At 38.0% G+C, this 27,927-nt stretch overlaps 1 protein-coding gene across 1 annotated transcript; it reads left to right on the top strand.

The window, feature by feature from the left end:
* Positions 1–891: 891 nt before the first annotated feature.
* On the top strand, positions 892–21,010 carry LOC108963447 (uncharacterized). Its single transcript, XM_018924091.3, has 7 exons — positions 892–1,150; positions 4,169–4,339; positions 6,196–6,318; positions 8,319–8,372; positions 10,762–10,850; positions 12,784–12,876; positions 18,380–21,010. Exons 2-7 carry the CDS (start codon positions 4,228–4,230, stop codon positions 18,566–18,568), a joined length of 660 nt encoding a protein of 219 aa, XP_018779636.1. The 5' UTR covers positions 892–1,150; positions 4,169–4,227; the 3' UTR covers positions 18,569–21,010.
* The last annotated feature ends 6,917 nt before the right edge of the window (positions 21,011–27,927 follow it).

Genomic DNA, 27,927 nt, shown 5'->3' with positions numbered 1-27,927 from the left:
TTAGAAACTTCCCCACATTTTACAGACTGTTTGGGTATTAGACAAAGACTTGAGATTTCAAAGTATCACATTGCTTTGTCACTAAGGACGTGTTTCAATAAAGTCTTTCTGTCGACCAATATATTACTAGTGTCTGGTGAGGGGTTAGAAAATGAAAAAGACTTCTCCTAAACCAAACACTGATAAATTATGTAACCTTCTTCGTATAGTCAACAAACTCTAGATAAAAGCAGTAGCTTCTTGATTTTAAGAAAACTTTGGCCAAAAAAGAAAAGTAAATGTAATTGTTTATAGGAGATTTTTTATCATTTCATTAAATAAATGAATTTATTATGAATTATTATTTATTATTAATTTATTATTTCATTAAATAAAAATGTTACTCACTCCTGTAAAAATGCAAGGCTCACTAATTAAAAAAATGTTAGATATTATCAATAGGAAGGACTCACCAATAGGAGTGAAGGGTTAGAAATGCAAATAGGTAGATAAGGCCAACTGAACATGCTAAATTTGATAATGAAAACCTACATATTACCAGGGCTTCATGAGCAAAGACATGTGTCACATCCACTTTTAGCAGTTCACTCATGTCACAAGCAGTCCAAGTATTCTCATTGATGCAGTGCAGGCAAAGCCCATTTGATAGCTGGGTAAATGTTTAAGCAGTAAGTTTGTTTTGAGCACCCTGAAACAGAGGCTACACTCCTACTTTTAATATGTCTGTATTACTATAAATCCACGTGATTTATAGTAACACTATATATGTGTGACTCAGCCCTGGAAGAATGACAGATAACAAGAACAATATTAGTGACATAAAATATAGGAGTAGAATACACAAAGCTAGTGGCTAAAAATTTGCATGCAGTTCTGGGCAGAAAAGCTTCTGTGTCATCATACAGAAACAGGCATTTAAAAGTTTGCTCCTACAGTTTCCAACCCTCTTGTAATTCCAGGAATAGTAAGAACCATTGGAATGTTGATATAAATGAGAGTGTGTAGAGATCTAGAAGATTAGATCCACGTCAGACTTTTGTTTTATTCAGAGGTTTGGCTTCCTGCCCTCTGTTCAGGCAATAAATTGGCTGCAACAGAGCTGCTTCTAGCATTCTGTTCAGTTGAAGTATCCCAGCAGAGACAAAATAAGGTAAGCAAGAATGGCAGATGATGGCAGGATTAAATAATTTAAAATTATGTTATCAGACTGTTGACATTTTATGAAAGAGTGTTTTTTTCAGTTGACCTTAAAGTTTTCTTTAGAAATCTCTTTCTTCATCTACTTTATGTTTATTTTTGTGTATTCCTGTGTCTAGTTTAAATGACAGATTTTGTAAAGTCTGATTTGAAAGAGACTATAACCTCATTTTTTATTAGCTATAGGATGCCAGAAATTCTTTTAAATCCATTTTTGAATTAGAATAAACCTGGAGGAATTGCTATCTCTGCTAGCAGTCCTCACAGCTGAGACCAAATACACTCAACTGAAACAGTTCTAACCCTGTAAGGACCTTAGACGTATCATGTTAGGAATTTGTCAACACAGTATGAGATAATATTTGGAACATATATCCACCATATGGGTGAACTCCAAAATTCTAATTGTTGTTTTCATGTACTGAATTTGATTTAATTTAATGTTATGATCACATGTATCTTGGGGTTAAATGAAAGAGAGAGCAAACAAGATCACAACAGAAGCAAGAGAGGTTATGTAACAGGTTTTCTTTGCTATCTTCATATCAGTGAATTGATAGAATCCATGTACTGGTAAAAAGCAAATTTCTTCTGCTTTTAGTGTGATCTTGTTGTCATTGGCACAAACAGACTCATTAGTTTATTAAGAGTAGTTAAACTGCTGCTAGTTTCAGCATTTTAAAGACTTTAATTCCCTTATACTTTGTTTGGATGCAAAATGGAACTAATCAGATCCAAGTTAGGAAAACAGTGGTTGACACATCTGCAGCCAAGAACAATATCCAAATCTTCTTAGTCCACTTCAAGGTATACCTCACAGAAAAGAGAAAAGAACTGAAGATATAGGTAGGAAAGACATTAGGATAAAGAAATCAACATAGGAAGATATACACGGCATAAAAGGCTTTGGCAAAGATGAAAAATGTGGGCATAGGTGATGTGTGTATAAGAAGATGTAATGACAGGAAAGGTTTCTTGAAATGGGAGTATTTATATGTCACTCAGTCTTAAGGGATATATGGCAATTCAAAGTGTGAAAGCTTGTTTTCTTTATTTTAGGGAGTTTTAATTGTTCTGGAAATCAATTAATTGGCTTCTGGAGAGCCAACAGAGGTGAAGGTCATTCCACAGACTTTTCTATTTTGTACTTGTTTAAACAAGACAAAGTAATTAAAACTTAGTACAGTCCTTCATAACATCAAGGTTACCTGTCCATAATTCATCATAGAAAGTTTCTTCAAAATTTATCCACTTCCTAAACATGTTTCTGAGAATGTCTTTGAACTGGCCTGCCCTCTTCAGGAATTCTTCAGTCCTGACTTGAGAGCATCCTTCTTTTTTTCTTACTGTTGTGAGTGTAAGTAAAGCAGGTGCAAGCACATAGATCAAAATCAGGAACTGGGATCTTCAGAACTCCTGATCAAGAGCAGCCAAACTAGAATTGCACTTGTTTTTAGTAGGAAACTTGAGCAAGTGACGTGTGCTTTTGAGCCTCACATACCCAGCAAAGTCTTAAGGCTTTGTTAGTGAACGCCTAGAGACTTAACGTCTCTCAAGATCCACAAGGTGGCATTCCTGTCCACAGACACCATAGAGCCCGATTCGCGTGGAAGTTTCCAGAGACCAGTTTCCTTGTGAGAAAATACAAAGCATGTTTTCTTTTTTAAAGAATGCTCAGTGATAAAGCAGTTTCAGCAAGATGAGGAGGACCCAGACTTTTCGTTCTACTTCTATCTGCAAGTTATCACTCATTTATATGAGCCCTATTCACAAGGAAGAGCAATACCAAATAACAAATATTAAACTTTTCAGTGATCTAACCGAATGTTGTTATAACTAGAGTTAAAGAGAGTGAATAAGAGCCTTAGTTATCCCTTTTAGTCTGGTAACAAGAGAACTGCCAGGGACAGATGTTTTTCTTTTCATGTAAAAAATTTAATATATGAAGCTTTGCATCAGGGAAGCGAGCCAAACCAGAAAACACAACTGCCCTACTCTTCCTTGGGTGAATTTACAAACCATTACACTTGTGTCAGAGCCAGAATGTTTATGGTCTGAGAGATATTTAATTTTTCTGTGCAAAGCTTTATGGGGCTAAAATTGTATCCATCTTCACTTGGTGAAGTGGGTACACATGGTGTTTCATTCACCAGGATACTAGACAGAATTGAAGCTCTTTGTTTTCTTTGGTCTGCACTTGCTATAAACACTTGTTATAAACAGGTGAGCATGTAGACTTCAGAATTTCAGCTGTCTTTCCTTTAAATCAAAGTAATGTCCTTTAGCTTTTCTGCAATGCAGTGATTTAACTTCTAATTTTGGGATACCTTAGTAGCTGCCTGGGTGGTTTCACCATCAAAGAAGTTCTTAGATATCAGCCTCTCCTTCAGGTATCTAATCTGATATTCCTTAATAATTACAACATATTCCTCAAGTTTCCAAATTCAAGTCCTCATTTCTAAGGCAAGATTTCTGGAACCTTGCTTTAAGATTGCAAAATACTTCTGAGAGTCAGATTATGTTGTTTTGAAGTTAGCATCATTTCCAATCACTTATGAATACTTTGACAATTATTTTACACTGTATCCACAAAATGAATGTGATTTTCCAATTCAGTTAGGAAAATGTAGCTAGTTTCCTATGGCTGACAAACAAAAACTGAAGACACAAACTGATATAGAAGCCGCTGCTTATATGTTATCCAAGGGGAAGTCTTTCAATATTTGTTCAACACAACAGTGTTATCCATGTAGGTGTGCATCTTAGTGAAAGTTTAGGTAGTTAACTGATTTACCATCACTGGAAATGCAGGTTTTTTGCTTTGCAAGACAAAGGCTTGGATCATGCAAGCAGTCAAACATTTTTTGAGTCTATCTACTTCTATTAATTGTCATTTATCAAAATTATATTTGAAAACTTGCTTCTCAAAGGAAACACAAAGCCTTGTGACAAATTCTAACTCCTGCTTTAGGACTCAAAAAGGAAGACAAGTGAGATCATCGTCCTCAGTATTTCTTCAACACCTCTGCAATGCTGCTCCGCTCGGGCCGTAGAAAGCCGTATGAAATGCCTCCCCATAGAAGGCAGTCTGTGAAGAAGAAATTTCTGCCTAAAAATAAGAAAACAGCTCTTGGAAAGTCAGGTAACTCTTACCTGAGTGACAAATATGTTTGTAATCTTGAAAAGAATATTCCAATCCAAGGCAAAATCCAACAAAGTTAAGCATGTGGAACAACTTTTCTATAATGCTGTCAAAAATAAAAATATTTGGTGAAAAATAGACCCCAAAAGCTACCTTTAAAACAACTAGAACAGAAATAGTCCTTGAAATACTGATGTTACATTTTTCACCCCACCATGTTCAGACCAGTAATTCCTAGTGTACAAATGTACTTCCCTGGAAAAGGGTGAATGATAAGCAGACCTGCCAACCATTCTAGTTTGAGCACTGTACTAGTTCTTGTAATTCTAGTTATAAGTAGAATTCTTACAATATAGCTACCTCAATATAAAATTTTTAAAAGGTTTGCTGTATTGATTATTGTAGTTGTTCTGTTGCTTTTTAGAGCAACCCATCCTTTTTTCTGGAAGCCTGCTTGCCAGCTGCCTTTGAAGAGAAAAATCTTTATCCAACCAAAAATCAACTATGCATATAATCAAAGGTCCAACACAGAACCTGCCACTTCTGGAGTGTGTGATTCAAGCTGTCAGGATGTGCATTATCCTACTCTTTCTGCAAAGTTTCTGCTCAGCCTAAACAGGGTGGAAAGAAAACTTCTTGGAAGCAAAGCAGTTTTTTCAAAATATTTGCCTAAATGCAGATGTTTCAGAGGAGGTATCTTATTATAAAATAAGTTTAAAAGTTTTTGGTGAAGTCAAGGATTCCTAAAACATTATGCTACTGCTGATGCATTCTGTGTATCCTGTGGTTTTGTTTGTGTAATTATTCTGGCAAATACAGCATTTTTTATCTTGCAGCATGCCCTGGAGGTCTTCATCATCTCAGAAACCTCTTAACTGCACTTGAAAGTATCAAATCTCTTCCAGTAAAACAATGTTCAGCTGAACATAATCAAAATTGCCACTTATAATGTTATTCTGGAGGTGTCTGCTATCCAAGTGTCCGGACATACATCCTTCTGACATCCAGAAAAACACAGTTGTGTTTAGGAATGAAAGAGAACAATTTCCCTCTTGGAAGCTTTTAGTTAAAAAGACTTGGGTTTGTTGGTTTGTTTTCTGGGGTTTTTTTTTTCAGATGTCTGATCCCCAAACTAAATGCTGCTATTTTAGCTAGCACTTTAACCTAAAAGATCCAATATTCAAAATGCAAAGTTGGGAAAGAAACAAGTACTTATGAAATAGAGGAAACTAGTCTATAAACAGTATGCTGCAGAGAAATATTCCCTACTTTATCTCTTCTTTTCTTCATAAAGAAACGTACAACTTTATTTTTCACATCTCTCCACTCAAAGACTTCTGTGAACAACCTTGCTTTGGCTCAGGCTTCCTGCAGAGCTCCATCAGGTACTTCAAGTCATTCACCAGCCAACTGCAAATGTGGACCCACTCTCCTACATTCAAATTAATCCTGTCCCCATTAATCTTTAGTCTTTTTCAACGCAGCTATCTGCATGCTGTCCACCATCCCTTTTTCTTATATTGTTCCTCAGGCTCTTGACTTGAAAGCTATTTTGTCAAGCTGAAGTTTTCATATGTTATTTCTCTAAAAGGTTGAGATATATATTTTCTGGTCACTGACATAACCTTCTAAGCAAAGAAATATTTATTTTCCTACTTCACACCAATACCAAGCCCTCAAACCAGGTGCTTAAGCCTGCTGGATAATTTCCAGCATATGTTGGCTATACTGCTCATAGTTCAAATATACATAGAATATCAAGTAGAGATTGCTAAAAAATGTACTTGCTCTTTCCTGATGGAAGGTTGTAATTTCTCTGTTGATACAAAAAATAATTATAATTCATTTTTTCTTAGAGTTTAACCTGCGAAAAACATTGAAATGTTATATACTAACTGAAGATTCAAAAACAGTGCATTTTGATATAGATGAAGATGGTCATCATGAAATATCTACCAAGGATTCGCAATCCCATGAAGGTAACGTTCCTTACGTACCAAAACTCCCCAATTGCATGTATAGCACTCAGGAAATTTGCAAATGTTCTATTATGTGTCATGTGTCCCTGGGTGCCTCTCTCCAAGAAAGACATTGAGGTTCTGAAGCAGGTCCAGGGAAGGGCAGTGGAGCTGGGGAAGGGTCTGGAGCACAAGTCCTGTGAGGAGCGGTGGAGGGAGCTGGGGGTGTTCAGCCTGGAGGAAAAGAAGCTCAGGAGGGACCTTATGTCTACAACTGCCAAACAGGAGGGTGTATCCAAGTGGGGGTTGGGCCCTTCTCCCAGGTAACAAGAGGCTGAATGAGGGGAAATGGCCTCAAGTTGTGCCAGGGGAAATTTAGATTAATTATTAGGAAAAATGTCTCTATTGCAAGTGCTGCCAAGCTTTGGAACAGGCTGCCCAGGGAAGTGTTTTTGTCTCCACCCCATAGGGATTTAGAAGTTTGGATGGGGTGATTAGGAACATGGTGTGCTTGGCAGTGTCAGATTATGATTGTATTCAATGATCGTATGGGTCTTTTCCAACCTAAATGATTCTGTGATCCTGTTCTCTGTAGACATAACAATATATTGGATCTGTATGAATATTGATAATGATATAAGAAACTTTTACCCTTATTTACAATAGGTATGTTATATATTTAAATTATAAGCTTATATTGTTCATGCTCATTTGAGTAAGTGGGAAGTCTAGACATTTAGCTCAAAAGAGAGACAAAGGAAAGGTAATTCTCAAGAGCAAATGCAAAATGGAGAATAGGGAATATTTTGGAATTTGTGGGGTTATTTTGTTTTATATTGGACTCTTCTGTCTTAAATGGGGCTTCAGTATTTGTCACCAAAGATGTTATCATAACTATCATCATGCAAAGACTTGTTAGAGGATACGATTTTGGTAGAGAATAGTTAAATAATATAAAATGCAATTATTCTAGAATGATGCAATTATTCTAGAATGGTACCATTTCCAGAGATGCGAAAGTAGGAAAAAAAACTCATTAAAACACATTTTAAACCAAATTAGAGGAAAAAGTTGAAATCTTTTAGTTAGATTATTTAGTTCATTAATCTTTAATTGAATTAATATAACTTTCATGATATTAAATTTATAATAACAACAGCTACACTGATTGGGTATTTAAGTGTGTTTTATATGTTTTTCAGTATCTTTTCCTTGAGAATTCCATCAAATTTTGGAGTCAGACAATTATTATTGTTAATTTATGAACAGAACCAAAACCTGTACAGGTATACGATGGAAACTGTTTGTGAACAGATACATAGTCTGACAAGCCTGTTGTAGAAGATACTGATGTTCCTGGAACACAAAACCAAAACCAAAACAAAACAAAACAAGACGCCAAAAAAACCCAACAACAACAAGAAAAGGAAATGCTGTGTAATATTATTGTGCACATAAGCACCAAAGACATATATTCATGATGCAGTTAAGACAGCATAACATCAGGAACAAGTTGTAACAAGGATGTTTGTGACATTTTATACCAGAAATGGGTATAAACACAGCTGACTAGCTGTGTGATTCAGGCTGATGTTAGAAAAGCCAGAAACAACCTGCTATTGTTACATGTTGTCTTCTAATCCCAAACATTTAAAATTAAGGTACTCACTTTCACTGCCAAAGCACTTCAGGCTCCTCTTTAAGAGTACACTAAGCTTTACAGGTGGTCACCAACCTCTTGCTTCTTAGGTGCATTCTTGGTTGCAAAATATAACTAAGCAATCAATACACTTTTTAAGCTCAGTGTTCAGACTTCAGTGTACCTGTTCACAAGTCTAACTGTACAGCCTTACGGGGTTAAATGAATTCAGAGACCCTCAAGAAAAGAAATCTGATATCTGTTGCAATTACACACTTCTTCTCAGATTATGTTTCAAAACAATTCTTGAAACTGTTTGTATTATTTTTAAATCTGAGGAATGTAGCTCTCTAACATATTTGTTAAATATCTTCTATTTTAGATATTGCGTGGTTGAGCATGTTCACAAGGAATGAAGAGCATAATCCTCTTCTAGGTAAAACAGATCTTTGTTAGGATCTGGTTTTGAAGATACATTAGAGTGTAGGAAAAGAAGGTGGTAGTGTTTTACACATAGATTTGCCATTAAAAGTAACATATTGTATCCGATTTTTCACTTAGCTCAGGTTACTAGACAGGTCTAAAAATAAAAGAGCCTTTCTGTGTTGTGTAAGAAGAAAACTTCAAAGTTACAAAATTTGTAAACTACGAATAGTAGGTTGGACTGAAAACAAATGTATGTAAGGGAATATATTGTGTACGAACTGGAACATACAACTTTTTTAGAAAAGTGTGGGTGTTCCATTACTGGAACACCCACGTATGAGTCTTAAAGTGGAGACTTGTTTTAGCAGGAGAAGAAAACCAAAGAGAAATTACTATGAAGAAAAAGCAGGCATGCTTTGGGAACTTTCATATTGTACTTACAAAATTATTGAGAAAATCAAAGATATATTAGTTCAGGTATTACAGTGGAAGAAAAATGCACTCCAGTTCCAGTCACCAAGGGCTCCTGTAACCAATAAGAACAAATCTGGTCCAGTACTGCGCCTTGAAGAAGAGACAAATGGAGATTTCTAGGGAACAGTATAAAAATACTGATATCCTCCCAGATCCCAAATCTTTACATTTTCAGAATATCCCTAAGCAAGAAGTTTTTTTATTTATTTAATTTCAAGGCGTTTTCTTTGCACGGATTTTAAAATTGCTCCTTAGACTCTGGTAAGGTTTTAGCGACCAGAGAGACAAGGTAATTAATTAAAAATTCATCAGTGGAAGTGGAAGTATCATTGATATACAATCACAGAAAGGTTCCTTACTTTCCTTGCCATTCTCTGGCTGCTTGATAGACCACATCCATTCTCTGGCTGCTTGATAGACCACTGAGTAAGTATAAGGAAGCCCAACTTTCTCTGTCACATCTTTTAAAGGTGACAGAGAAAGTTGAGCTTCCTTATACTTACTCAGACTAAACAATGTATAAGCAAGTCACAATAAACTCTAGATGGAGAAAGACAAGGATAGTTAGGATATAAGCCATGTTGATGGATGTCCCTGGTCAACTGGATGGGCTCCTGCATACCTCTTTTGTTGTAACTCTTACCTTCAAGAGAGAACACTCTTGACCTGGATAAGAAACCTCTCTTGCCTGTTGATGTGTCTCTTAAATGCTACAACTGAAATTGGACAATTGCAGCTGAGGCAATTTAAGGTGACATCACAAAAAGTAATAAAAATTACAGAATTGTTGAACTGCTATAGTAGCCTACTATATTTATCTAAGTACTCATTTCAACTGAATAAAGCTTAGTCAGTTTGAGCTTTTCTCAATATTTAACAAGAACTTTTATGCTATTTTTGTGCTATAGCTGTCTCAGAAGAGTAATACAAAAGCATTATGGTTAAGGAAAGTTAAGGCGACTAAAATCAGGGCCAAGGCAGCTAAAATTAGTCAAGTGAGATAAATACATTCTGCTAAATCTGAATATTCTCCAAAAGCTAAAAAATGCCTTTGGTAATACGTAAAATAACTCCAAACTCCTTAACTCTAAGTGATAATGCTTAATAATCCAAGGTCTTTTAAATTTGTAATCAGCTGCTGCAGTTAAATATATAGATCAGCTGCCACTTTCTTTTATATTTTTTGCCTTAAATGGAACATTTGTCATACTTCTAAAAGTATAAGTGATGTGTTTTGAAGTAAGTTTGCAAGTCAGTCAGATAAATACAGCACCACTGAAAAGTCATTAATGTAAAGGGTTTTGCTAGGGTTTTGTAGGAGTTGGCAAAGGGTACCCTAATTTATCTACTTTTTTGCTGACGTCGAAGTACCAGAATGTAACAATGAATATTTGTCAGTTTAGCAGGCTGAGGAATGTCCCATGTTATTGATATTGTCTTACTTCCTGCAGCTGAAAAAACAATATTAGCTCAAAAAATGGAATTAATCCAATGTATACACAATTACAATAGTAGAAGGATTTTTATCTAGAAACATGGAGAAAGTAGAAGGGGAAAAATGCTACATTTTCCATATTGATGTATACATAGCCAGGTGTATACCATAAACATGTTTATTACACATATGAGTTATCTACCACTACATATGCCTTTGTAGTTCATATGACATGTAGTAATGAATAACTGACATTTCATACATTGACCATAAAGGCAGAGAAATGAACTATATATATGGCAAATTTTAAGTCTCACAAAGTCACAGACTTTAAATACTTTAGATAAGAGAATGGTATCAAGAGTGATTGTATTTATTTCTATTCCCATGCCTATAAACTATGATTTGTCTTTGTAGACCATATTCAGCTCTTCTTTAATTTATAAAGTGATACTCATATTCTTACAATATTCTCTTCTGTGTAAAACAGATTCTAAAAATTTGGTGAGCCTCACACAGAGATCAAAACTTAATGAATTTGTCTTGTTGTGCAAGGGTAAGAAGCATCTCTCTCTGAAGGTAAGAAGTTGTTTATTTTCTTTATAATGCATGGGTGCTCTCTCTTACTGTAAGACAATTTTCCCCACAGAACTTTTCAAATTCATTTTTCTTACCACCTTCCACATTTCATAACTACTGAGTATGTCTCCTTATTCTTTTTTGTGAAATCCTCAGAGAAGATTGCAAAAATCTGTGGGTTGAGTAGTTGACTACTGCCACCAGAAGATAGTCAGGAATGTTGGGGTCCAGTCTCTGTGGAGGAAGAGGGAGCTTCTTTGCCAGAAAACATACAGGAAAATAAGAGGGGAGTAAAAAGCAGGAATCTTGCCTTGGAAAGAGATGAAAAAGATGGAAATTATTTTCTTCCGATGAATGCACATCACAGAACAAGGAATGTGATGAAGGGAAAACACATCTGAACATCCAGTTTCAAACATTTGCCATCTGGTATCTAAGCATTCCCATTTTCTCCAGTCTTGTGCAGGTTTGTTTCTGATAGGAAGGGAAGGCAAGGCTAGTGTTCCCCAGAGAGGAATTATAACCATTGATAAAATCTGTCTGAGCAAGAATGCTATGTTGCAATTTACCGTCTAAAGCCAAGCAAAGGTCCAAGTTCTGTTTACACAGGGATGTTGAGATTAAGAATAACCCTTTGTCTAATGTCAGCCATGCACGACGGTGTAAATCACCAGATGCATTCTCGAAAAGTCTTGGATGTTTCTCTTTGTTTTTAACGCGCAAATGACTCTCCATAAAATCAATTTCCGAAATTTTCCAGGGAAATGTATATTGTGAGACACATAAATCGTATTTGACCCTATTACTCACAGAAAGGGATTTTCCTTTCTGTCCCTGAAACCACAACTCTTTTTAAAGGATTTTTCTGGTGCAGAGTTTGCCTCTGTATAAATCAATTTTTAGAAGGGTGTTCCACCAAATCAAGAGAAGAACTGAGTGTTGAGCCTTAATGGATTTTATCGTTGCATGGGTCCCTGACAGGGTGATAATTGGCATTGACTCCATGATTCCAGAAGGCTGATCAATTGCTTTATTTCCTTTTATTATACTGTATTATACTATACTGTACTGTACTGTACTACAATTTACTTCTAAGAAACTCATCACCTTTGCAGACAGCCCGATACAGCTTTGACCAGGTTGGTCAATTGAATCCAAACATCATCACCAGTGGCCAATTAAGAAACCACCCTTTGGTAAAAAAATTTCCTTAACACATTCCACATGTGCACAACAACAACTGCAGCAAGTGACATAAGAATTGTTTAGCAATCTTTTCTCTGATCTTCTCACAGCCCTCCCCAGGACAATGTCTGGGAAAGTTGTGCCTGCTGCTTTCTTTGGAGAAAGCTGTGGCCACAATAATTTACTTTCCAGTTAACTAATTTATAATTTCTGGTCATAACAGATTATGTTTCTTGACATAATTGAAAGCAGTTCTTATCTGAAGATGAACTAAGACATACTTGGCATCTACCAAATGTGTAAAAAAGAAAGATCACAAACATTTCTTTTTCCAGCACCATACAAATTATTTCCTTAGTCTCAACAGGAAATCTGGTATGGAACAGGACAAGGCTTCTTCTCTGGAAGAAGTTTCAGTATCCTGGTACAATATGGTTCAATCAGGGCTGCATTTCTAAATAGGACCTAGGCATTACACAGTTTGAAGGACTGTCTTGAGTATTTGCTTTCAACCCAATTCATTTTGCATTGCAAATGGTGAAAGAGGAATATATTAGTGGAATTTTTTCAATAATTTATCCATTTATTAATCTGGAATTATTTAAATGTAATAATTAATGAACTTTTTTAAAAAGACAGTTTTCTTTAGAATTAATGCCACATTTGATGGGTTTGAAAAGAAAAATATGACGAAAAAAATTACCAAATTAAATTACAAAATTAACAAATCTCTGTGTGGTAAACACAGGTCTTAAAAGCATCCTGTTCAGAGCCAGATTGTCCTTCAGTGGAGAGGAGTGATATGAAAACTTGCGGCCATGAAGATCCTGACTTTAAACAGGTATACAATCATGATCAAACAAATAAAAACCTGTGTGTGAGACAGTGTATGCAAATACAGGTGCGTAAAAAGAGCAGCAAAACTCATCCTGTTACCCATTAAGTGACAAATTGCTTACTTTTCTTTCAGCTGATTTTTTTCCTAAGAAAAGGGAAAATACAAAATTTTCCCTTGACTTGTATTTATGACTACATCCTTCAATCTCCAGGCAAAATATCTGACTTTCAATTAAAACATGAAAGGTGGATATGTTTCCTGTATTATTATGCTTATACAAAAGGAAGGGAGACACAAAGTAGGTTTTATCTGGTGCAAATTCTTCAGCAAGATGCAGAAAATCTGAGTGAGTATATTAGCAGATGAGATCTAGAAGGATCAGATTAAAAGTTAGGATGTTTTAAGAACTAATGAATCCATCAGTCATAAACTTCTGGGAAGTAATAAAACCCTGTCATTTTCAGGGTTTTTTCAGATGAATCAGAAATTCATCTGATGAATTTCATATCATCAGATGATTATAAATCGGGAGTAATGCCTTGTGGACAGAAATACAGACAACTTGGTGATTTCTTCACATGTTTTTGTGACAAAATCTTGTTTTTGTTGACTCTTCTCTATATAGAAAACATAGTAGGCACATGAAGGAAATTAGTTGCTCTTTGGGATACCTAAACTTTAGGCTAATAGTACATTATAGCCTAGAAAAAATGCAAAACTAAGGAAATGTATCTAATAATATTTTTTATTAGGATTGTAGCCCTGTAGCTTTATCACCCAACTGAAAAGCCAATCTTTCCAATTTCAATAGGCAAAATTAGAGCTATCTGGACCCAGGTAGTTTCAGAACTTTGTAAAAGGGACTGTGAAACCCTGGAAACCTGAAATTCCTAGTCTAAAATTTCTAAAATGCTGACCTTCCTCCTAAATCAGAAAGCATTGAATTACCAGTTCTGGTAAATCGACATCTATCCGAAATGGTTTTCAAAAGGTATGAGCTACACTACTAATAATGGAGAAATCTGCTGCATTCTGGGCCTGGAAAATCTAAGTGGGTCCTTCAGTTTAAGTTCTGCTGACTTACTCATCTGCCACTAACATTCTTTGGCTCCCCACAGAAGGAGAAAGCAGCAAAGCTTAGGAAATTTTTAAGGCAACTTTTAGTCCCCCCCCTTGTACGCTGTAAAGGATCACAGTCATATTGACTTTTGCAAATTATATTTAATACACTTTTTTATTTCATACACTTTTAAAACATAAAAATGCATTCCTTTTCTATGGCGCTGTTCACAGAGGCTTAGTGTCTTTAGGCCAGCAAGTTTTGGGAGACATCTGGAAAGAGCTATAACAATTGCCTGTAGAGACTTTTATATCACTTTGGGGTTTTAAATATAGTTAAAATGAAAAATTCTTTCTGGAAACTCATTCATTACATAGTAAGACAAATAGTGATCTGCTTATCATGGTTTCTTGCTGATACCCCAAAATAGAAGAAAAAGTGGTCACTCATTTGTATGAGGAAAAATCAGAAGCCTGCACTCGAACCACACACAGCTGGGTAAAGAGGCAAACTCATAGGCAACTCTGAATCATGATATTATTCATAAACCTTCTAAAATGAGTGTACTGATCAGTAAATAATTCCTGGTGTGATGAATAATGCCTGCATTGTCCTTAGGAGGAGAAAGCACAGGAGTAGTTCCCTGAGACGGAGAAATACTTCTCATGGATAAAAAAAAAGCTATTCAAGGCTGCAATGTGATATTTAATCTGCCATCTTTGAATAGCTAATCCTAAATGCAGGCATTTTCTATTTTTCTATTTGAAGACTGCCAGTACAATTAGCAGAAAGGTGAGAATCTGTGGACCCTATCGTTATACCAGGAAAAGTTGTATATAGTGTTGTAAACATTCATTTCTGTAGCCAAGGCTATTGAAACTTTGGAACATGGTTCACAATCAATATTATTTGAAAAATCTTTTATTAAATTAAATTTTAATATATTAATTAGGTTGTAATAACAATAAAATAATTATTCAAAATTACAACAAGTAATAGCTTCCAATAACGTCTGATTCTGACTGGGGATTAAGTCAGAAAGACAACACAGGTGACAGCCAATATTTATTGCAATGCTGTTGTGGCAGGAGTGGAAAACTACACTAAAGGCACAACTATGGAGTCTGTGCAGTCCTTCTTGCAGGCACAGATGCCTTTTGGAGCCTGTGCAGTCCTTTTTGCTTCAACTTTCCCAATGGTTGGAGATCAACTTTCAATATTATAAAACTTATATGAAAAGACACCAGAACTTCTTTTACAACATACATTTAACATTCACGAGAGCCAACACCATGCTATCCATTTATTACAGAATAGCAAGAGCAAAAGTAAGGAAATTTTTGAGATAAGAAAAAAACTCAGAAGTAAAACATATGTAGGTCAGAAAAAGCCATAAGTGATGCAAAAGCATTTACTCATCTCCTCCCCTGATCAATGCTCAGCCAGTCTCTGAGCAGTAGTCTTCTCAGAAGCAAACACCCATCCCCTCAACCCCACATTTTTCATCCTCTACACCAGGCTTTATGATTGACCATGACATCCCATGACATAAAGTATCCCTCTGGCCACTCTGACACAGCTGTCCTCCCAGCTGAGTTCCATCTCAGCCTCTTGCCCATCCCAGCTTACGCACTGAGACTGGGTGGGAAGAAAGAGAGACTCATGATGTTGTGCCTGCACTGCACAACAGCCAAAATTTTCACTGGTATGTTATCAATCCTCTTTCAGCCGCAAATATGATAATTTGTAATGCCTTCCAATGTCCATAACTTTTGTGATGCAACTGAGGTGGCAGCTCAGTTTTACTAGTTTGTTTATCATCATTGCATGACTCATGTCTCTTTGATCACATTTTCTTTGATTCCTTAGATTCTCTTTGATCAGAGGCAAAAGGCAGGTTGCAGAGTGCACTACACTCCTTTGTGTACTGCATCAGAACACCACAAGATGTTGTGTTTCAGCTGGCCTTCAAATCCATTCCTTTTTATCTTCTAGTTTCTTCCTAGGTTACAGTGCAAGATTTGAACCTAGCTTGGAGTAATGCTCATTGCACCATATTTGATCTGACTTATATAATTTTGAGACTATTTATTTTAAAACTTGTATACTATATACTTGTATACTCTCTCACATCTTTTTCTGTGCTTCTTAGCACTGACATGTTTTTCATTAGCCTGTGAAGACAATATTTGTGCATCTTTCTAACATGAGAACATATGTTCTATTTTAAGTGAATTGTGAATCACCTGTGGGACACGAATAAAGGTGAATTTTTTGTCATTAAATGTGAAACCTAAGCTGTAAATTGGTTCTTCATTTAATGCAATGGAAAGCAAAATATCAGATTGTAACTAAAAACCAGTAGCTTTTTTCTTGAAACTTGCAAATTGTCTTGAGTCCTACTGTATAAGCTGTCCTCAGGAGGAATGTTATCTGGCAGTAGTTCACCACATTCTCCAGGTTTTCTCATCATCCTTCTTTACAGGTCATAATAGAAGATCACCTCTGCCATGATTTCTTGCAAAACATTTTGCTCTTTCCAGTGATCTGCTGCACACCTCAGCCCTAATGGTGTTTCATTATACTTCTGAGTTCTTCTTCCTTCCCCCAGCCAAATAGTGTCATTCTCCAAATCATTTTCCTCTTATAGTTTTCCATCAAATTTTCCATCATTTCATGCAGGTACAGTAGGTATTTTTAAATTTCTGGATCTCAATCTGCCTTTGCAAGCATGTAAATTTTGCTTTACAAAACCCCTTGGGAATCCCCCTTGCTCTAGTGTGAATTTCTGCATTTCTGAATTTCTCTCTCCTTGCTTCTGCTGGTTTTCTTTCACCAAACATTCTTATTCCTTTTATGTTTACTTTTTACCATTCTGAGTCCCTAGAAGGCATTTGTTTCCCAAAGACAAATTTTCTTCAACTTTCTTAATAGGATTTTTTAAATCTTTAATTTTTTTGATTGAAGCTGCAGACACTGTTGTTACGTTGAATTGATCCAGACAGAATGTCCTAGCTGCTTCCCATTATCACTTTGCTGATAAGAGAAAGTGTATTCCCCAAGTTTCCTTGAGGACTCTGCAACAACTGCAGGACATTTTCTTTCTATCCCCCATTGTCATACGGGCTAAAAGGACATGTTGCTCCTTCTGATAAAAGGTGGTTATTGCCAATGCTGCAATCTCCAGCAAGCTGGTACCCTTGAATGGGCTCCTGCTTTTCCTCAAGGATTCCATTTCCTTTTAGAGGTCCCCTTAAGCAATGATAGCACGCCAGACTAGTCAGAGTTATAGAACTGGGCAGAACATAGGCAGACTTATAGAACATGGGCAGAACAAGAGTGCTCAATGAGGTCACTCAAAAGGAAAGTTAAAATAATTTGATTGTGATAACTTCAGTCTTTCCCAAAAGATACTCTAAATTCCCTGCTCTCTGGCAGGAAGCTTAGTTGGGGGAAACACAAATCTCAACCTTCTATTAATTAATGTCCCACTGTTAGCATCAGGTAACAGTTCACACAGTATTCACAGTTACTCCTTCGCTCAGTGCACAGGCAGGAGCAGGAGATCATACCCCCCAGCCCAGCAGGTTCCAGGCAGCTGTGCACAGTCACACCCAGGAGTGTTGGTTACAGCAGCTGTCTTCACACACACTGCCCTGTAATCTCTGTCCAGCTACAGCAGCCTCTTGGATGTGATGTGGTAGGCATTGGAGGAGTGCTGGAGACCTTGGGCAGGTTCAGCAGCCTTTTGGTGCCCCACGCTTAACAGTTCCTGCAGATTTCATCACATACTTTCCTCTCTCTGGTGTGATGTTATTTTGTAACTATTTCTCCATCCCCACCCTAAGGTGCCCAGTCAGCCCAAGCACATGCACCCACACACACACACAGAATAGCTCTTTAGACAATAGCTATTGGTCCAAAGATGGATCTTTTAAAAAAGTGCATTGGAAACTAGAGATATACAGAAAAGCAACAGGTAATAGAGATTAAGTTGTTTAAGAGTAGTTTCTGCTGTAACATTCTAATTTTACTTCAAAAGAGGCAAGAAAAACTGTGGATTAACATTTTATTGTTAGTGGCAATTGGCAGGGTGGGCCAAAGGTGAGAAAATAACCAGATGAAAAACCTAAGTTATCATAAACACACAGAGGAAACTGTGTTGCTGTTTTTGTGAAGCAAAGGAATGTATCTATTAGTCTGGTATTAATTGGTCCTTTGAGGGACATGGGTATTATTTTTATTCATAGTTATCACAGAATCTATCCCAAAATGATTAGTTGTTGCCAAGGTTTATTTAAATATTGGTAAATATGAGTCACTGGAGAAAAGTATAACAAGCATAAAATATTACAAACCAACAGCATAGGTGAATTTTTTTCACATTTGACATTATAGAATGGCTTTAGAAATACAATGTTTTTTTTACTTTGTGTATTTTCATAGCTGAGAGAAGATAATAACTTTTTCATCATGCATTACCAAGGAGAATCGGTGCAGTTCCAGTGCTATGAAGACAGAAGTTACTATCTGTGTGTGCATGATGACTCACTTGATATTCGCAAGCTGAAAAACAAGAAGCCCAATGAGGAGAAAAATTTTTACTTCAGGGTGTCATATTTAGAGGAAAAGTAATTTGTCTACCTTTCAGTGGCCTAAGTGCCCATACAGCTCCTAAGAAGATGACGAAGTTTGAGATCAACTGATTTCTGTTTGGGCTAAATTTTTACATTTTCACAATTTCTAAGTCACCAACGTCTTTATTTCTACACATCAATAGCAAAAGAGGAAGGCCAAGTATGAAAAACATACTAACTGATCAGTCTTTGCGTCCTACCTACCAGTTATGTTTTTAAGAAAACAAAATATTCTGGTGTGGGAAAATATACAGGGGATATTTCAAAGATGGAAACAGTAAGGAATATATCTGAACATGATCATAAAATATGCCATAAGTTCTGCATGTGATAAATATTTTTTGTTTTAAAAACTGTCTCTTGTAAACTCACCTGAATGTGACTAGAAAACTTTCAGAAGTTGTTAAATGCATGTGTGCAAATCCTGACTGACTGACTGACTTGGAGAAAGAGTCAGACTCTATCTGGGAATAAGGGAAAATTCTGGAAGCTAGAAGATGTCTCTGCACCTGTAGTTCCAAGCCAATCCATGTAGTCCATTATGCAATTCCAGCATCTGTCCAGCGTGGCAGGTCTCTAAGAAAATGTACACAGAGCGTCAGATATACAAAGTGCAGGCAGAGGGAGGGAGGCAGATTGAACTGATGGGCCACGACAGATGCCTGCAAACACATCAGAAAATTGCTCTGACATATTGGCTTCCACTTCTGAATCATAGAGGGAAATACAATCACATGTTCAATTGCAAAGCAGAGTGCAGAACAACATCAGAAAAAACAATAATGTTCAAAATTACTGAATAAAAGAAACACTAAGTGTTTATGTGGGGTACACTGGAGGAGACATAAGAGTCTCCTTTGAGCAACTTACCTTTGAGGAACAGGGTGTGTCAGTGTCAAGTGGAAGATGTTGTCACTTAAATGTCCATAGACCATGCCCTGCAAACCATAACCTATTAGAAATACATGAGAAACAACCTGAAAGTTATCAAGGATCGCTAAGGGTTAAAGATCTGGTTCTTCATTTCTATACATGGACTTCCACTCTGATTTAGTGGCAATTTTCTGTGATGCAAGTAATTTGAGACTGTGTATAAATGATAGACATGATGCACCTACGCCAAAAGACTGCTGCTTAGTTGCAACAAAACAGCCTACAATACAACACACTTGCAGGAATAGCCCTGAGCAAGTAGAATGAACAATTACCTTAAATAAGAATCCTAAGATCAGTCAGTCAGTCAATGCACATTGCAATAATGCAATTTTCTGTCGGAAACTAAACTGCAAAGGTGTGTGAGACCTTAAAAGATTAGGTTGCCTGTTGTAATCTTCAAATAGTGAAAATCTTTTTGTTGGTTATAATGCTCATTGAAAAGAGCTTTTAAGTATTTTCTAAATAATATTTACAACCTCTGGACTTACCAGGAGTTTAATAAACTGCCAAGAGTTAATGTGAAGAAAAAAATCCCCAAAACTCTAGATATTCATTTCAGCATTTATTACACTAGAATCAAGTTAACTTAAACTACTTAAAATGTTGCACAAGAAATAGATTCAGTCATAGCAAGGACATTAATTTCACTATCTGATACACTAACACTTCATAGTCATACATTTATTATTGGTAGTGTAGTCACCTCACTAAATTACAGAATGTGCTTGATGGCAAATTGATGAAAAGAGGACAAGTCACCATAAAGCTTGTAAAAAGCATAATAATGAAATCAGCATTGCTGATATCACCACAAAAGTAACATTTACCTCAGCTAAATTTAAATCTGTTTTATAGTTAAAATTTAAATTATGGTTATATGCAGAATTTTGTACTTTTACCATGTGCCATCTTTTTAACAATTCAAGGGAAAATAAGTCCTTATGGAATACAGCAGTGGTAATTTTGTAAAATTTTGGGTTTGATATCTAAGATAGTAATATCATTTAACTTCTTTCTCATAAAACACAGTAAAATCAGACAAATTCATAACTCTTAATGTACATAATAAGGCAAGATAAAAAATTCTCTATCCTAATCTTTGCTGGAGTCTTATTTTGATCATAAAATCCCTTCAAACTGACATTTTCCAGTTCCCACTAATCTAAGTGTCTTGTGAGTGGCAGAAAAGTTTTTAGTATGTGAGGTGGAAATCATATAGAAATTTTATTTTAAAACAGAAAATGAAAGCCATTTCAGAATGGCTTTCATTTTTAGCCTTTCAGAAAAATATAGTTTCAAACACTTTACAATAAAATCCAATGTGTCTAATGTTCAAATATGAAATATAATTAGTATTTTGCTGTTTAAAACAACTATTATATTCTTTAACTTTCATTTAACAGGTGTGATAATTATTAAAATAATAATATATATATGTCACTCTTGTATTTCTGCCCTTCTAAAGCTGTGCCTTAAATAAAATACTGCATTTTGTTTGCTTAGACCAATGTAATGTAAGTATTCTTCATGTATTACTTGTAGTATTTTGACCATACTTGTGACTTCCTACAATAAAACCTGTGAGAAGAATGACAATAACTGTAAAGCAAGTGATCTTTCTCTGTTACATGCACTTCCTTCATTATAGGGAGGCAAGAGAGCTAGAAATTGGAATTAGAAATTGTCATTTTTCCTGCCTCTATTTGGCATTTTTTCAAGGTTATGTCTGCATATAATTGTGCCCCCACACTTCCCCCACTTCTGCTCAAGCAATGGCCACCAGTGTGTTTGTGGTGCATCTGACTGACAGATACAACAGTTCAGGGCCATAACTCTTGCTCAGCAGCCAAGGGCCATAATTCCTGTTCAACATCCAGTAGACACTGAGTGTCTCTACAGTCTGAACAAACCATTACAATCTCACATAGTTGCAATTGCAATACTGCTAAAACTTGTAAGCAATCCAAATTATGCAGTTTCAGTTAAGGATCCTCAGTAACATAACATCTCAGCAGAAGGACTCATTTATGCCTCTTCCCTGGTGTTAAAATCTCACCTTGCACTCACAATCTGATTTCAAGGGTTCTTCTTTCTTAGATAGGATGATGTGGTCAGGCTGCCATCCCAGCAAATACAATACATGTGTATCTTGTAATTCCCAGCTGATTCAAACAGAAGAATACTCTCCCTTGAGTGTTGCTACTTTTACATATACATTGTATGTATTTTGAAGATGCATATAAACAGACATTATGTTAGCGTCATTTTGGTTTTGATTCTGCTTGTCCATAATTTGTCTAACCAAAGAAATCATAGTTTGTATGCTTTAAGTGTGACTCCCCATATTCCCTGTTTATATAAACAGACTGCAGAAGAGAAGATTCCCTACCAGCCCCTCCCTTCATTTCCTCTGGCCAATTACATGGGCTAAATGGTGCCCAGAAAACAAGGCAGGGTCGCTGCTATTGTATGTACAGCTCCTTGAAGTCGTCTATCTCTAGCACCATCTTGTGGTCTCTTGTAAACTGCTATCCACATTTCATTACACCATCAAGCTATAAAAAGTTCTCATTTAGCTGAAAACAAAAAATATATTTCTTTTTCCAAATCTTGATAAAAATTTCTAGATCACATAGAGCCTTGATCTCCTGGATCTAGTCTAGTCTGGAATGACTAAAGGGTGCAGACTAGCAGATCAAGGAAAAAGCTTTCCCTCTCTATTCGGCATTTTCAAGGCTATGTCTGTATGTGATGGCATGTCCCCACTTCCACCATTTCTGCTCAAGCAATGGCCACTGGTGATGTTTGTGGTACGTCTGACTGACAGATACAGAGTATCTGAGTTACAGTTCAGGGCCATAACTCTTGCTCAGCAGCCGAGATCCATAACTCTTGTTCAACAAGGCAAGGGCTAGCTGAGCACATGCCAACCCCAAGTACAGCTGGTCCAAGTCTACCATCCTCCTCCACAAACAAAGGACAGCCCAGGGCCCATTAATCTCTCCTATTGGACAGATCCAGGCTGCAGGCAGGACCTCCCCTTGAGCAGGGACACCTCTCAAGGTTACTCCTCAAGGCTGAGAGATTCCTTGTAACAGATCCTTAGTAAGTCATCAATAGGATCTTATACTTTGAAATCCCACCTAAAGGATTGATTGTGCCCTTGTCATCATTCAGACATGGACCAAGTCTGCGACTAAGTCTGGATGCAGCTGCCTGTGAGCTCCCCTCCTGAAAGAAGTTTAGAAAGCAAAAGGGTCCTTTCTGAACCTCTGAATCAACAGCAGGGTCTCTGACTCTGTCCTTTATGCAGAAAACACTTAAGAGCTCCTTGCCATCACTTCTGATTTAACAACTCTCACATTTGCTATGAAACTTTGGTAAATCACTGGTTTAGACCAAAAAACACTTTGGTCCATTCTCTGTTACAAGTGCAGCGCATCAATCTATCCATGACACAGAGGTACTGTGTTCAGTTTTAGGCTTTCTAACGTATACTGGAGCAAGGCTGAGCAGAGGCAAGAGAAAGTAAGGAGGATGGAGCACATGAGGAGGAAGAGCTAGGACAGCAGTTTTTGTTTACACTGGAGATTAGAAGGAAATTCTTCACCTACCTGGAGGGGCATTGCAGAGACGATGGAACCAAACTTTCCTTAGAGGTGCACATCAGAAGAACAATAGGCAGAAGTAACACGTTATGAATTTTCACTGCCTGTAAAGAAAAAGAAAAACATAGATGATATAGGAATTGGAGGAGGTTTTGTGATTACCAAGTATTCATCTTCTAAATTTTTCTGGATTCAGTAGAACAGGGCTCTGTGCAACCTCACCTGCCTTACCTGAAGGTAAGCCTCTTTGAACAGGTGGTTTGACAAAATGACCCCAAGCAGCTCTTTCCAGCATAAAGTATCTTGTGATCCTTTGTGATTCAAAGGAAGCTTCTGTGTCTTGGAACTCACAGAACATTTAATCCAAAGAGTGAAAGAATTCAATAGAATCAACACAAACACACAGATGAACAACATAAAAAAAATAATGAAAAATCCTGTTGATTTCATCTCAAGGCAGAAGTTTTTAGGATTACATACAGGCTTGAGGCCAAGAGAAAACACATTCAAAGTCAGAAGAAATGTCATCACAAGTGAAAGATTGCCTTCTGATCTCCAGAAAAGTCAAATCAAAACACACAGGTTATTTCAAAGCAGAAAATTGTATAATGAGAACAAGAGGTCATTTGGAAGATAAAAAGTAATTACAATATGATTACCAGAAATATTTAAAAGTTAGTGTCATTTTACCTGATTTTTCTGATGTAGCTCTTGCAGTAATTATCTTCCCAGTATTTGAATGGTCTCAGTAAGAGTATTTCACTAGAGTGAGCTCAAGGCTGCTGTGTAAGGATCTACTTCATTCTCCACCACAACAGTGAAAATAATGAATAAACTATGATTTTATTAAAGAAATCAGAATATACATTGTAACATGGAGATCAGATAGACCTCGCTGCAAGTGTTGCTTAAGTTTCACAAACTGCAAAAATTACTATTAGAAAAATTAATTTCCTGCAATTAATGTATTTTTAATATATATATATTGAAGTTGGGTCCAAATATAGGCATGGTCTTTTCCTAAACATTTAGATTACCTTTCTGGACACTGTAACAGCAAACCTGATATTTTCACTACTTTCTCATAAAAATATTTACAAATAGAAAGTCACAAGATTTTCAGTGTTCTGGTGAAGTTGTTTATGTCAAGTATGGTGTCAAAGCAGGTAACAGAAGCAATTAACAGACACTGATAGAAGAAACAAAATTGTTGGTTAATACAGCTTTCCTGCCTGTATATTGACAAAGGGATTCTCACGTGTTTTACAGATACTAAATAAAACGGTACGCAAATAATGGGGCAAGAAAGTCTGGAAAAGTGATTGAAATTTGAGAGAAAAAAACACTAAATAATTTTTTCCTGATATCCAATCGAAACCTACTGGTTTTCAATTTGAAGATATTGCCACTACTCCTGTCACTACATGTTCTTACCAATAAAAAAAAAAATATCTCCAGGTTACTTGTAGGCTCCCTTCAGGTACTAGAAGGTTGCAATTAGGTCTGCCTGAAGGTGCATCTTTTCCAGGCTGAACAACTCAATTCTCTCAGCTTCCTCACAGGAGAGGTGCTCCACCCCTTCATCATCTTGGTGGCCTCCTCTGCACTCACTCCAACAGTTTCATGTCCTTCCTGTGCTGTCACCCCAGAGCTGATGCAGCACTGCAGGTGGGGTCTCAGCAGAGCAGAGCAGAGGGGCAGAATCCCCTCCCTGCCCTGCTGCCCACACTGTTTTGGATGCATCCCAGGACACATTTGGCTTTCTGGGCTGTGAGTGCCCATGGCTGGGTCAGGTCCAGCCTCTCACCCACCAGCACCCCCAAGCCCTTCTCAGCAGGGCTGTTCTGGTCTGTTCATCCCCAGCCTGTGTTCGGATCAGGGGTTGCCCCAATCCAGGTGCAGCACCTTGCACTTGGTTTTGTGTCATAGTTTGATCCCAGCCAGAAGCCAAACCCTGACAGCCTCTCACTCACTCTCTCATCAGCAGGACTGGGGAGAGAATCAGAAGGGTAAAAGCTGAAGAGCTCAGGGGTTGAGATAAAAACAGTTTAAAGGGAGAGCAGAACCACACACACAAGGAAAGTAAAACATGGGATTAATTCAGTACTTCCCATGGGCAGGCAGGCTCCAGGAGAGCAGGGCCCCATCACACATAACAGTGACTTGGGAAGAAAACCACTATTGTTCCAAATGCACACACACACACACACACATCCCCTCCCCCCCTTCTCCTTCTTCCTCTCGCTTTATACACTGAGCATGATGTCACATGATCTGGATTATCCCTTTGGTCAGTTTGAGTCACCTGTCCTGGCTGCATCTCCTCCTGACCTCCTGAGCACCACCAGTCCCCTCCCCAGTGTGGCTGTATCAAAAGCAGAAAAGGCCTTGGCTCTGTGCAAGCTCTGCTCAGCAATACCAAAAACATCTCTGTGTTATCAGCTCTGTGTTCAGCACAAAACCAAACCACAGCTTCATACCAGCCACTGTGGAGGTTTACTCTGCACCAGCCAAAACCAGTAGTCTTTGTTAAACCTTGTGAGATTCCTAAGGGTCCACTTCTCAAGCTTTTCCAGAGCCTTCCAAATGACATCCCATGTTTCAGGTGTGCCAACTGTATCACTCAGCTTGGTGTAATCTGCAAATTTGCTGAGGGTGCATTCAATCTGTTTGTCTAGGTCATAATGAAAATATTAAATAACAGTGGTCCCCATATGGACCTCTGAGTCACACTACTTGTCACAGATGTCCATTGACCACAACCCTCTGGATACCACCATCCAACCAATTTCTCATCCACCTAACAAACCACTCAGCAAATCCATCTCCTTCCATTCTAGAAAGAGGATATTGTGGGGGAATGTGTCAAAGGATTTACAGAAGTCCAGATATGTGACATCTTTTGCCCTTCCCTTGCCCACTCATGCAGTCACCCCACCAGAGAAGGTCACTGGCTTGGTCTGGCAGGACCTGTCCTTGGTGCAGCTGTGTTGGCTGTCTCAAATCACCTCCCTGTCCTATCTGTCCCTTAACATAGCTTCTGGGAGGGTCTATTCCATGATCATCCCAAACACAACTGTGAGGCTGACAGGCTGGTACTTCCCAGAGTCCTCCTTTCTACCTTGTTTTAAGATGGGTACAATGTTTTCCTCTTTCTTCTCTGTTATCCAGGATTTCACCTGACTGCCAAGACATTTGCAAATATCATGGAGAACAGCTTGGTAAATACATCAGCCATTCCCTCAGGACTCTGGTTTGCTTTTCATTGGGCCCCACAAACCACTGTACACTCATGTTCCTTAAGTGGACATGAATCTAGTCTTTACTTACAGTGGGAAGGACTTTGTTCCCTCAGTCCGGGTCCTGCTGTCCATCCTCTCAGGAGATGGGAGAAGAAATGTTGCCCTTGGAGACTGAGGCAAAACGATGTTGAGTACCTCAGCCTTCTCCTTATTCATTGTTACCAGTTTCCACCCTTACTCATCAGAGGGGCTTACCTTCTTTGGCCTTCCTTTTGTGGGTAACGTGCCTGTAGAAGCCCTTCCTGTTATTTTTTGTGTCCTTTGCCAAGATCAATTCCAGTTTTACTTTGGACTTCCTTATCCTGAACCTGCACAACGAAACTTCATCTCTTCAAGGTCTCTGCAAGCTCTTCCTGGGCCACCCATTCTAGCTTCAACTGCTTCTTTTGTCCCTTTGCTTCTTTCCCTCCAGTCTGACCAGCAGTTCCCTACTCAGCCCTGCTGTTCCCTTGCCTTCCTTGCTCAGTTTCTTGCTCCTGGAGATTGCCAGCTCTTGTGCTTGCTTGGAAAACTTCCTTAAAGATCTGCCACCTCTGGTCCACTCCCTTATCCCTGGGAGAAGTCTCCCAGTGGATCTCACTGGCTGTCTCCTTGAAGAGCTGGAAGTCTGCTTTCCTAAAGTTCAGGGGCCTAACTTTGTTCCTCACGTGGCCCACACCCCTCAGGACTGCAAACTCCAGCAGTGTGTGATCACTGCAGCCCAGACTCCCTCCAACCCCGATGTTCAGGATCAGCTCGCTTCCACTGGTGCCCATCAGAAGCAGGACCATATCCCCTCTGGTAGGGCTGCTGTCTGTTCCTTTGTTCCAGAAGGTATCCCTCATGCTTTTCAAGAGTCTCCTGGCCTGCCTGCAGCTTGCTATGCTGCTTTCCCAGCAGATTTTGGCATGGTTGAAGGACAAGAGCCTGTGAGCATGATGCCTCCTGTAGCTGGAGCAAGAAGGCTTCATCAATAGGGTCCCTTTGATCAGGAGTCTGTACTTAAAACCATCCACAAGGTTCCCTTTGTTGCTTCAGTCCCTGATCCTTACCCACAGGCTTTTGACCTGCTGGTGGCTGCTCTTCAGAGACAGCTCTTCACACTCAGTCTGCCTCCTGATGTAGAGGGCGACCCCTCTGCCTCTCTCTTTCCTCACCTGTCTCTTCTGGAGAGCCTGTAGCCATCAGCAGTCACACTGCAGACATAGGATTTGTCCCACCAAGTTCCAGTACTGGCACTTGTCACAAGAAAAGGGAGATTTTCTCAAACCCTTCATGTTTGAGTAGTCTGTCCATGTTCCAGGAAAGCCAAGACCTTTGTGCTTGAGCAGTCTGTCAGTGTCTTGTTACGGGGACCCTTCACTGAGCCATTCACCAGATTGGAGGGCAGTTCCACTGACTTGTTTAGGGTCACACGCCAAACAAAGACACCCCATCCTGGGTCTTCTTACCTTTACCCACTAAAAGTGACTGCCAGGTCCCTTGAAGGACTCATATTACCCATTTACAGAATAACTCAATTTATTTATATA

Source organism: Serinus canaria, chromosome Z (assembly GCF_022539315.1).
Source record: "Serinus canaria isolate serCan28SL12 chromosome Z, serCan2020, whole genome shotgun sequence".
In the NCBI taxonomy this organism is placed as follows: domain Eukaryota; kingdom Metazoa; phylum Chordata; class Aves; order Passeriformes; family Fringillidae; genus Serinus; species Serinus canaria.
This window is presented reverse-complemented; position numbering and strand designations above follow the sequence as displayed.